We start from the raw sequence: 12,015 nt of genomic DNA on the forward strand, positions 1-12,015 counted from the left end.
CAACATATTCGCCACCGGAATTGAGACATTGGTCATACCGTGGGACCAACTTTTGAATACCTGTGTCGTAGAAGTCTGCCGCCTGGGATTGGAACCACTGTGTGACAACCATCTCCACCTCTCTGTCATTCTCAAAACGCTGACGCTGACCGGACAGGAATTTCTTGAGGTGTAGGAAAAGACGGAAATTACTGGGAGCGAGGTCCGGGCTGTAGGGTGAATGATTAAACACCTCCCAGCCGAACTCCTGCAGGAGACTTGCTGTCCGTCGAGCCGTGTGCGGCCTAGCGTTATCACTGACCGCACTTCACAGTCGGCGGGAGCTGGAATAAGAACCTCCATCTTCAACAGCTGCAACGATGCTACTGTGAGAACGCGGGAAGTGCCGTTAGTGCATGCGCCATGCTACGTCATTGCTCTATCACGTACGCACAGTCGCTTCGCGCAATATAAGGTTTGCTAGCTGTGGGACGAGTGGGAAACTTACTTTGAGGACGCGCCTCGTAATATATTCTGATATAATCACGATTTATAATCCTATAAACCCTGCGTTGTTAATCTTACCTTCAGGAAATGTAAATTCGCAGTTCAAAAATACGAGGTAATAGCTCGTGAGCTCAGCTCTTACGAGCAAATCCCTCTTATCGTTGCAGATGGATGGCTCCGACGCAGTTCGAACCCACGCACGCCAGGGAAGCTTTTCCTTGCTTCGACGAGCCCGCCATGAAGGCCAGATTCGAGATCAGCATCGCCCGTCGTCGAGACGACATGATCACCCTGTCCAACATGCCCGTCAGAGTCACCGAGCCCATGTGAGTCACGTGGCCCCCAGTGGTTATTTCCCTCTGCAGACACGTCCTCCGACGTTTCAATAGAGCAGATTGTGCTTCGGTTTGGAGCACATGTGTTCTCTGCGTGTGCACAAACACACCTGATTGGAAATCAGATGTACGACGTAGAGACTCACGAACAACGTTCCTTCTTGTTTGTTATGTTCAGATGCCATATTGGAAAAAAAATTGGCAGTGGAACGACGCTTCCGGAGAATTTGACGTAAATACGTCTATACGGAAAGGAAGTTTATATATTGGCTTTATTCTAAATATTTCCTTTATACATGCTTTAAAATTGAGTAAAGTTTGATTAAGACATTGCTTATTTAACTTGAATTACTTACACTTAAGATGGGTCTGTGGCAGCTGAATGTAATGAAATGTAAGGTAAGGTAAGGTTGATGGCTGTAATGTAACACAACAATGCCGAGTAAACAGATGACGTTTCCTGGGTAACATAACAATGAAGTTACACTTTTTCATTTCCCTTTTTCGTAACACTTTCGTAACACTTTTTCGTCACACTTTTTCGTTTCCCTTTTTCGTAACACTTTCGTAACACTTTTTCGTCACACTCTTTCGTCACACTTTTTCGTAACACTCTTTCGTTTCCCTTTTTCGTAACACTTTCGTCACACTCTTTCGTAACACTGTTTCGTAACACTGTTTCGTAACACTGTTTCGTAACACTCTTTCGTAACACTCTTTCGTAACACTCTTTCGTAACACTCTTTCGTAACACTCTTTCGTAACACTCTTTCGTAACACTCTTTCGTAACACTCTTTCGTAACACTTTTTCGTAACACTGTTTCGTAACACTGTTTCGTAACACTCTTTCGTAACACTCTTTCGTAACACTCTTTCGTAACACTCTTTCGTAACACTCTTTCGTAACACTCTTTCGTAACACTCTTTCGTAACACTCTTTCGTAACACTCTTTCGTAACACTCTTTCGTAACACTCTTTCGTAACACTCTTTCGTAACACTCTTTCGTAACACTCTTTCGTAACACTTTTTCGTAACACTTTTTCGTAACACTCTTTCGTAACACTTTTTCGTAACACTCTTTCGTAACACTTTTTCGTAACACTCTTTCGTAACACTTTTTCGTAACACATTTTTGCAGAATGACCCTTCCTCATAGACGTATTTACGTCAAAAACACGTACTTACCACGTGTCCCCCGTAATAAATGCAAAATAAAATCATAATTACGAGGTCATGACCACGTATATAAATTATTCCCAATTTTCCATCGAACAAAAAAATTGACATGTCACTACGAATTGTTATACGGATGACAAAATTTAAATACCGATCTTAATTATACACTTCATAAGCTAGAAGAATCCTTCCTTTATATGAAACTCAAATATAACACCTGAATATTTCTCGAGAGGGTCCCAAACCAAAAGAAAGTCGATTAAAACCACATTTATTTCTGTAGATGCGGTATTCTGGGCTATAACACTGTATAACCGATTATTTCGACGGAAGATTCTGCAGCAATATAAACTTCAGTCCTGAAGATGGATTCTGAATGTCTCTCCGAAACCTTCAGAGACACAATCCGGAAGACCGCAATCTGAAGTGTCTCTTTGCCGTTTCAGCGAGGGCCAACCCGGTCGTGTTTGGGATCACTATGAGATCACCCCCAAAATGTCCACGTACCTGGTGGCCTTTATCGTGGCTCGCTCCGACTTCATTCCGACAAATGACACTGGGGCCACTTACCTGAACCCCAGGTCTCGGAACACGACCGTCCCCGAGTTCAGGGTGTACGCCAGAAGGCAGCTGATCCAGACCGCTCAATACGCTTCGTCCATCGGACCGAGGGTCCTCGACTTCTACGGCGAATACTTCGGAATGCCCTACCCGCTACCGAAGCTACACATGGCGGCCATACCAGACTTCTCCTTGGGGGCAATGGAGAACTGGGGGCTCCTTACCTACAGGTGAGTTCGTCTATGAAACTAGGCAGCGCCATCTGTAATCCGTCGAGTTGTACAGAAAAGGAAAAATGTGCTTACAACTTTTTAACCTCCCGGTAGTGAATGAATATTTTGTGTTGAACATCGATCTAAAACTTCTCATCTTCATTTTGCGTGTTTAATAGCGAGAGTGTTAAAAAGGTCTCGAAATCGATTCCCAAATACGTAATCCTTAAAGACGTCTCTAAAATTATTTAATATTCCCTTATTTTGTATTATTATTTATTTAGTGTTCTGTCGGACGACAGGTCCATATGAACAGGATCCTTCCATCCTTTTCTCGGAATGGGACCTGTTCATATACGTTCTTGGCAGATGATCCAGAAGTGGTTTGCCATTGCCTTCTTCTGTGTGTGAATGGAGTAATTGTTGGGATGCCACGGAGGAAAACTCCGTGTTGCCTAGACCACGGCCTTGCCCAACACAAGTTATAAATTCGGGCACCGCCGGGAATCGAACCCGAGACCCCAGGATTACAAGGCCAGCGTTCTAACTGCACATGAACTTGTTAAGTTTAAAACTTGCTACTAATGTTAGTACCGCTATCCCGCTAGTCCGTGAACCAGGAGGACAAAGTAGGATTTGAGGGTTTGAGTCTGAAGTCTTCTGGGTTGTTGCGTCGTGTAGTCTGGTATAAGTTTAGGGCGATCGCCCTGATGACGGAGGCAGTATGACCTCTGAAACGTCGGTAAACTTCTGCCGGGCTACACGGCGCAACAACCCAGAATACTGCCATCTTCAGGAGGACACAGGACTGTTGACTTAACATATCCAGTTAGCATAAGCTGAAGTATTGAGAGGAATCCTTTCGAATTAATTATTAAGGAACATCCACTCATTCAACACTTTACGCCTGAGAAAACATGACTAGCAAATATAAAACAATTCCTCCTAAAGGAATACAGCCGATAGCCACTCGTATTATTCAGTCCGACGTTCAACATTATTATTACGGGTTATTTCTTAAAGCAGATGCTGAAATGATCTGACGAAATTGGCTCAATCAGGTAAAATGTGGTGTCTTCTGAAGTATTTTTGTACGAAAGGCAGAGTCTAGACAGAGTTTATGTCAATCGCGAAAAGATGGATTCTGTCTATTAACAGAAAAAAAAATTCTCTACAGTTTCACGTCTCATCTGCATTTCTCTAAGACTCTTTTGTTGATTTCTCTGAAAGGCAGTGACTAAGTCAAACTGAACTCATAGAAAGCTAAGGATGCTAACACTGATCTCCTCAAGATTAAATTTAAATATTTTCGAATCTCAGTTTGCACTAGACACATCGCCTATGCTTAAGCATTTTTGTACCAACTTATTTTAATTGACTTAATAATCCCAATAATATTTCTTATACATAAAAAAATTATAATACTTTTCATTCTGCAATTTTCTTCATTATGATTGTACTTCCTCTCTCTTGTATCCGAATATAATCTTCGTGGTCGTGTTCTGATATACAATACTAAAGCTGTACCGATACACGCCATGTACGCGCTTTGGTGGAGAGGCTTATAGCTCCTACTCGTTACTAACTTCGGCACTAGATGGGGTTAGTGATCGGCGTCACCGGGAAATGACCCCGGAAGCCATCGGACAGGAAACTGGGCGGGTTTTAAAGGCGGTATGGACGCAGAGGCCACAGGAAAAATCCTTTGCGCTGACTGGGATCGAACCCCGGTTGTCCAGTCCGTAAACTGACTGAGCTAACACGAATCCGGTCTGTTGCCAAAGCCTCCACGGAGAATAGGCGTCTCAAGGACACTGAATTGCTTGCCAGGGAGACGAACTTGCTGTTCGACTCGAAGAGTTCTTCAATGTCGTCCAAGGAAGGGGTGGCCATCGTGGTGGCGCACGAATTAGCCCACCAATGGTTCGGCAACCTGGTGACCATGAAATGGTGGAATGATCTTTGGTTGAATGAAGGATTCGCCACGTACATGGAGTACTTGGGGTCAGATCACGTGAGTACATGTCGTCAATTCTACTTCTTGTACTTGTGCTGTGTTGTGTACTGTTCTGTACTACATTGCACTATACTGTAGTGTAATATACGTGAATTATACTATGATGTGCTGTAATAGTCTCGTGTGATCTAGGTAGAACCAAGTTGGGCGATGATAGACAAGTTCCTGGTTTACGAGCAGCAACCTGCTATGGCTCTAGACGGCCTCCGATCCACCCACCCAGTGTCCACGACGGTTGACAACCCAAGCCAGATCTCTGAAATATTCGATTACGTATCGTACAGTAAAGGTATTGATAATTGCAGTTGTTAGTAGATAAGTTTCACGTTCTGAGCTCAGACTTTGGAAATATTTGCGTAAGTCAACCACTTACAGGTTTCTTTTGGTGAGATTCGAGGTTGCATTGCGACGGGTAAAGACTTGTCATCATAAGATTCTTCCAAATTACGTAGTTATAAATGAAAATTTGAACATGGTAGATTTGTTCTTCAATAAGATTAGCAAGAAAGTATTGTTAAAGGAATTTTTTTACGCAGATCCCGGCCTTTAAAGAAGAAATTTTTGAATTTGTCTGTGTGAGAATTAATAAAATCAGCGATCAACTCAAAAGGACATATTTTAAAACTAAGTCCAACTTCGGTTCATGTAAGCCATCCAGCCTTTCTCAAGTGAGGAATTAAATTAACTTCCTTTCTCGACGTAAGTAAAAGAATTCTTAAAATATTTTGTGTTACAAAGTTCGTTCCGCAGACAGAAACAGTTTCTACAAAAACTGTCACTGACCTGAAGGGATCCCGTGTGGACGTTTCGGTGACATTTACCATCTTGTCAACGCAGTTTTCTCTTTCCTTCCTGTCAGGTGCATCGCTGATACGAATGCTGAACAACAGCCTAACGGAGGAGGTCTTAAGGAAGGGATTAACACGCTACTTAAATAAATGGCAAGTTTACTCTAATAACTTAAATACAAGAACAGAACTCACTAGTGACTCAGGTGGTCAACAAAATTTTCACCTATCACGAAACCCAAATTTTAGTGGAATCTGAGGTTTACGCGGCCGTGAGTCCGAAAATGTCTGTCTTTTGCTTTGTTGAGCCGTGTAGTCTGGTAGAAGTTTACCATCCTCCATCATCAATCAGAAAATGGTGATCGCCATGATGAAGGAGGTAGCAAGGACCTCCGAAAGACATCCATTTCGATACCGTTATAAGATCCCGCCTCTAGCTTCCGTGCCTTTCCTCAGTCGTAAGGCAAATATTTCGAAAGTTGCACTGCCCATCCTCCCGAATCATCGAAACCTTCAGCTGAAGCGGAACCCCCCCCCCCCCCAAAAGTCGCAGAGGCCATTAGCCAAAGCGATGCAAACACTTCTGGGTTCAAATCCCAGAGAGTCGCCCAACCAAAATCCTTTTCGCGAAGGAGAAGTTGTTTGATGGGTTAATCATCCACCAATAACAAGAGATCATAATTTGAATAGTCAGGGATTCCCGCCATGGAAAATCCTCCGTTTTAGGCTAGGGACCCACTGGCGCGGCAGCCGCGCCACGTCAGTGAGTTTCGCACCTATAAAAAGCAATACAAATAACAGCCGCGCGCGGCTAGTCGCGCCCTCTGTTTACCATTTCCAGCAATGCATTTCGTATGTAGGAATGGTGTCACGTGACGATGTCTTGCGCCTGCGCAGGACTCCGCCCTTGGTTAGCTTTTCAGCTGGTTAGGTTAGGTTAGGTTAGTTTAGGTTAGGTTAGATTAGGTTAGGTTAGATTAGGTTAGGTTAGGTTAGATTAGGTTAGATTAGGTTAGATTAGGTTAGATTAGGTTAGGTTGGTTTAGGTTAGGTTAGATTAGGTTAGGTTAGATTAGGTTAGGTTAGGTTAGATTAGGTTAGGTTGGGTTAGGTTAGGTTAGGTAGCAAGCCTTCGCCGAATGTAACTTTCTCTTAACTCTAATGAATGTCAGCTTCATTTGTTATTTAGATGTGAATACGAGTCTTATTATTGTTCGTCGTAGGAAGTACAGTAACGCAGAAGAAAACGATTTGTGGCAAGTTCTGACGGAGGAGACTCTCGTGTCCCGAGAGTCGTCCTTGCCGGACAATGTGACAGTCAGGCAGGTGATGGACACTTGGACGCTTCAGGATGGCTACCCGGTTCTCTCTGTCACGCGAGATTACGACGATGGATCAGCCAACCTCTCGCAGGTCAGCCACTGGCGAGCAAAAATAATCTTTGCGCTCTGTTGTTTAGTATAAAATTGTTTTAAAAAGCTCCACGCAATTGGTAACCAATTAGATCTCTATACATTTGCCCTGATACCTACCCTCGGCACCCCCGTCACTCAGGGTGTGCGGATATTTCTGATACACCACTGGAACGAGGACTGTGCTCTTCGTGAGTAGCGTGAATAAATGAGATCGGAAATCGAACCAAACCGACTGTAAATATCGTTAAAAGGATTAGAAATTGATGTCGGCAGGGGGGGGAAATATTACGAACGAGAAAATCCATAATGGATCTTAGTCCCTCGTAAGGCAGTTCAACCACTGCTCGTTATACCCGAGAAACTCTCAAATGACGTCATCTGTTTGCTCGCAATAGCCGATATATCGTTATAACCGTGCTCGTTATAAACGAGTTATAAAAAAGAGAAATATTTATTTTCTTATTTATTTATTTGAGACATTAAGACAACTCGTGTCTGTTCATTTGACAACAGAATTCATTTTGACAAAGTCCTGTTTACATCTTTTAGGGGTAATTTAAAAATAACCAATTTTTTGAGGTTAAGTGACCATTTTTTAACACCAAAACACGGAATCAAAGGAGGCCATGTTAATGGATATTTAAAAGGTTTGATAAAAAATATTTATTTATTTATTATTTCGAGTTCTGTTGTAGACTCGATTCACGTTGGACAATTCGTCATCAGACACGACGTGGTATATTCCGGTGAGCTATGTTACTCAGAATGAAATGAACGATGCTGCCAACTCTAGCAGGAGAACTTTCCCAAGAATATGGCTTAAGAAAGAACGAACAACGGAGGTTCATGATCTGACGAAGAATAATTCCTACGATACCTGGGTGCTCTTTAACATTTATGCCACAGGTGAGTCTAAGTCCTGGACTTGGTATAATTTGTACTAGAATAAGTTACAGCGGAACTTAACCTCCGGGCGCTGTTCGTGGTTTCTCTCGGTTTCACCATGTAAATGATGGGATCTCGTAGTTGCCTTCAATTACGAGGTGCGATCGGAAGGTTTCCAGACTGCGCGTATAAAAACCCGTACACTTATCTCAGGTATTAAATTCATCCGTCACCCTCGAAGTAGTTCCCCTGGGAGTGAACACAACGATCCCAGCGCCGCTGCCAAGCCTGGAAGCATCCCTGGAAATCTTTCTTTGTCAGCCTGTCAAGCACCATCTGCGATTCTGCCTGAATCTGTTGCCAAAGACTCGCCAAAACGGCTACGGAAACCTATGAAATGCTAAAGCAAGCATTTGGGGAGTCCGCAAACTTTTGTGTGGCATTCACGTTTTAAAAATGGCCGAACCTCTGTCGATGATGACGAGCGTTCTGGACGACCATCTTCGAGCACAACGCCCGAAAATGTCACGAAGATCGACGTCGTACCATCAACGACTTGTGCGACATTGTTGGGACCTGTCAGCTGATTCTAAAGGAAGAACTCCACATGCGACGCATCCTGTCTGAGGACCAGAAGCAGAATCGACTTGACTTCTCGTTTGTGAGGAGCTCAAAGATCTTGCAAGAACCGACCCCAACTTCCTTTCTAAGCTCCGTGTGACTTCTTCCTCTTCCCAAAGATGAAAATTCAGCTAAAGGGAAGGAGATTTGAGACGATAGAAGAGATTCAGGCAGAATCGCAGATGGTGCTTGACAGGCTGACAAAGAAAGATTTCCAGGGATGCTTCCAGGCTTGGCAGCGGCGCTGGGATCGTTGTGTTCACTCCCAGGGGAACTACTTCGAGGGTGATGGATGAATTTAATACCTGAGATAAGTGTACGGGTTTTTATACGCGCAGTCTGGAAACCTTCCGATCGCACCTCGTATGTCAATGTCCTTAGATTCTCGTCATTCACAATCATCGTCCCAGTTCATGCCATATAATTCAATCTCCCCTTTCGTCGTGAGATCTTCATTTTCTTTGCGTTAAGAATCAGGATTTGTGGTCGTGTGACTCAGGTTACTACAGAGTGAACTACGACACTCGTAACTGGGGCCTCCTGGCGGAGCATCTGCTGAACCCTTCGACGGGTCACGTGTTGCCAGCAGTTACCAGAGCTCAACTCCTAGACGACGCCCTGAACCTCGCCCGGGCGGGAATCTTGGGCTATGACGTTGCTCTCAATATGACCCAGTACCTCGCAACCGGGGAAAATCATTATGTCCCGTGGACAGCCGCCTTTGAGAACTTCAAGTTCCTGGATCTGGTTCTTCGTCAGACCACGGCGTACGGATGCTTTCAGGTAATGGACGTCGAGTGCCCAGTAAACGTTTCCACGAGATAGAAATGCTTTGAAACTTTATCAGAAATAGATGGAGGACTATTTTCACGTGATAACCTAATTAACCTACCGAAAATTTCTAATTAACTTTATTCTTAAAAGAGTTCGATACACGTTCACGTGGTAAAGAAATGATTTGTTTCTGTATTAAGGCTTTGACCGGGATGTTCTTTTGTTAAATCTTATGTGGTACCGCCTGATTCGACTTCTAATGGTTAAGTGAAGTGTTTTCTTCGCGGTACGGTCTGGATTCGTAAATATTATGAAGACGAGCTTCGGCTTCAAAGGGTTAACCAGCTGATTTTCGTAATGGTGAGGTGTAGTGTTTTCTTCGCGGTACGGTCTGGATTCGTAAATATTATGAAGACGAGCTTCGGCTTCAAAGGGTTAACCAGCTGATTTTCGTAATGGTGAGGTGTAGTGTTTTCTTCGCGGTACGGACTGAATTCATAAATAATATTCAGACGATCTCCGGCTTCAAAGGGTTAACGACAGTGCCTTGTTTATAGAATATAATCGACGTTCTGTTTTGAAAGACATTTCGATGTTTACGAAGTGAAAATATTTATCCATAAATAAGCGACATTTGTCGTTCCAGAAATACATTCTTAAGACACTGGCAGCAGTGACGGAAAGTCTGGGATTCGAAGCCACGACCACCGAGACGCAGCTGCAATCTCTTTTACGCCCAGATATCCTCGCGTGGTTGAGTAAGATGGACGACCCCGAGGTCGTCAGATGGGCGAAGAACCTCTTTCAGCTGTGGACCACCTCTTCGAAGCCCGACACTGAAAACCCGTAAGCGATATTTCTTAGTCGGTGTCTGAATTGAGATGTCTTACGTATCGCGCGTGACGTTCAAGGGAATAATTCCTTTCCGTAGATTCGTTAATCTTCGTAAGAGTTCGTCCCATTCCCCCGAAGTCTGAATTTGTTGTTCGCGAAATAACGTGTTCTTTCAATAGTGACGTAAAAGTGAACTGTTTATGTATGATTTAAGTTCTTGTTGGGGGGTTTTTATCAGAAGGAGGCACTAGATTTTTCCTGTCGAAACTTTTACGTCGAGAACTGCCACGAGTTACTTCGTGGGCTCAGGACTGACGAATACTTGCAGGGTCCGTGTCGACGTGAGGGGTGTGGTGTACTGCACAGCTGTGAAAACGGGTGGCACACAAGAGTGGGATTTCGTCCTGAAGAGGTACTTGGCGGCGGCGAACAGACCCTCCGAGTCAGACGTGCTTCTGATGAGCCTCGCGTGTTCCCGACAGGAGTGGCTAATCGTCACGTGAGTACTGATGCTTACAGCGCTGATACGTGCCGCGTGGCCATTCTAAGAAGCAATTCCACGATGTTACAAACACGTTAGCACCGAACGTTTTGTCAGAGAGGGAAACCTAAATAACTTTGACCCGAAACAGTATCCATGATTGAATGACGATTTATTTTGCTCTTAAAACCACTAATGAGAAATAAGGCATCGAGATTTCGTCGACGTTTTAAAATTTAAGCGATTTAATATGAAACTGTAATCGAATCTGCCCAAGCATTATCTGAGTCCTAGATAAAGTGCGTAATTAACATAAGAATTAAATAATAATGTTTCTGTGATATTCACTGGATTTTCAGGCTTATTTTAGCGTTTTGGAGAGAAAAAATATGCATAACAGACGTAAACATTTGTCGAAATTCGCCTCTCCGTGCAATCTGCCAGGATTTTAATAAATTGACCAAATCCAATAACATCCCATGCACGGCAAATTCAGGGAACGTTTCTATAAACGCCTAAGCAGAAAAGTCTGTTTCATAAACTTCAGTTTGCTGGAGAAATCTCTTGAGAGTGGCGGGGAGATTCGGCTCCAAGACGTTTCCAGACTGTGGGACAACATGGCTTCCAGAGACCTCACATCCAGAGTGGCTTTCCGCTACATCCAGAACAAATGGAGCTCGATCTTCGAGAAGTAAGTCTAAACTGTGAAAACAAAATGTGTTCGTGGACAGGTCATGTGAATATAACAAAAGATAACACATGTTCCCCCCTCCCCTCCCCTCCCCCCTCACTTCTTTGGACTCGTGACTTTCTCGAAACAACATCGTTTCCGGTTTCAGGTATGGTAAAGACGAGTATCTCATGGGCGATATTCTTCACGGTGCAATTTCTGGACTCAGCACAGAGTTTGACCTCACATACGTAAGTACTAAGACTTTTAAAACAAAAACTTAAGTTAAGTGTATACTAAGAAGGGCAAAGTGCAACTGTGTTGGAATCGGAGTCCATCAAAACGTTCCTACTGCATTGTATCATGTGAACCCATTCCTCACTTACGTAAGCAAAGTATAAGAATTCATCAAATTTGAAGCACTTTTACGTAACGTGAAGCTGAATTTTGAATCTGTTACGAAAAATAGGCCCAGAGCAACCTCTTCGTTCATGGCTGATATTTAAACAAACAAATAGAAGACTAAATGTATGTACGCACGGTAGAAACTGCCCGTAATGCCAGCTTAAAAACAGACACTGCGCGTTTCTCAACCATAGAACTGAGTCAGATAGAGACTGAGCGTGTGTGAATGCTCAAGATCGGACCCACCCCTCCTAATCCAGCTCGAATTCCCCTTCGCGCGCTTGCGCACAGGGTACGAAAGGAAAGGCGCAAGGAAATAGAAGACGGAAGTCGACCGGCCGCATCGATTATC

General features: G+C 43.7%; 1 protein-coding gene and 1 long non-coding RNA gene across 6 annotated transcripts in view; one reads left to right on the forward strand and one right to left on the reverse strand.

Moving 5' to 3' along the window:
• LOC110838604 (aminopeptidase N) overlaps nucleotides 1-12,015 on the forward strand; it is a 59,039-nt gene that overhangs the window by 27,165 nt on the left and 19,859 nt on the right. For all 5 annotated transcript variants that reach the window (XR_015536191.1, XM_087352929.1, XM_087352930.1 and 2 more), the window contains exons 5-16: nucleotides 654-812; nucleotides 2,447-2,791; nucleotides 4,604-4,787; nucleotides 4,923-5,079; nucleotides 5,650-5,735; nucleotides 6,806-6,991; nucleotides 7,689-7,899; nucleotides 8,999-9,282; nucleotides 9,920-10,119; nucleotides 10,436-10,606; nucleotides 11,136-11,279; nucleotides 11,428-11,509. Coding sequence is in view for 4 of the 5 variants with exons in the window: in XM_087352929.1 (XP_087209055.1) it covers nucleotides 654-812; nucleotides 2,447-2,791; nucleotides 4,604-4,787; nucleotides 4,923-5,079; nucleotides 5,650-5,735; nucleotides 6,806-6,991; nucleotides 7,689-7,899; nucleotides 8,999-9,282; nucleotides 9,920-10,119; nucleotides 10,436-10,606; nucleotides 11,136-11,279; nucleotides 11,428-11,509 (2,209 nt within the window). In the remaining variant the exon portion in view is untranslated. The remainder of the gene's footprint in view (nucleotides 1-653; nucleotides 813-2,446; nucleotides 2,792-4,603; nucleotides 4,788-4,922; nucleotides 5,080-5,649; nucleotides 5,736-6,805; nucleotides 6,992-7,688; nucleotides 7,900-8,998; nucleotides 9,283-9,919; nucleotides 10,120-10,435; nucleotides 10,607-11,135; nucleotides 11,280-11,427; nucleotides 11,510-12,015) is intronic.
• Nucleotides 10,742-11,870, reverse strand: LOC147873089 (uncharacterized). The gene is made up of 2 exons (XR_015536194.1): nucleotides 11,799-11,870; nucleotides 10,742-11,290 (listed from the first exon to the last, which is right to left on the reverse strand). It is a non-coding gene; the product is annotated as an uncharacterized LOC147873089 (long non-coding RNA).

This window comes from Zootermopsis nevadensis, unplaced genomic scaffold (assembly GCF_977971745.1).
Source record: "Zootermopsis nevadensis isolate Lab colony 2312 unplaced genomic scaffold, Znev_1.0 Znev_ptg000021l, whole genome shotgun sequence".
NCBI lineage: Eukaryota > Metazoa > Arthropoda > Insecta > Blattodea > Termopsidae > Zootermopsis > Zootermopsis nevadensis.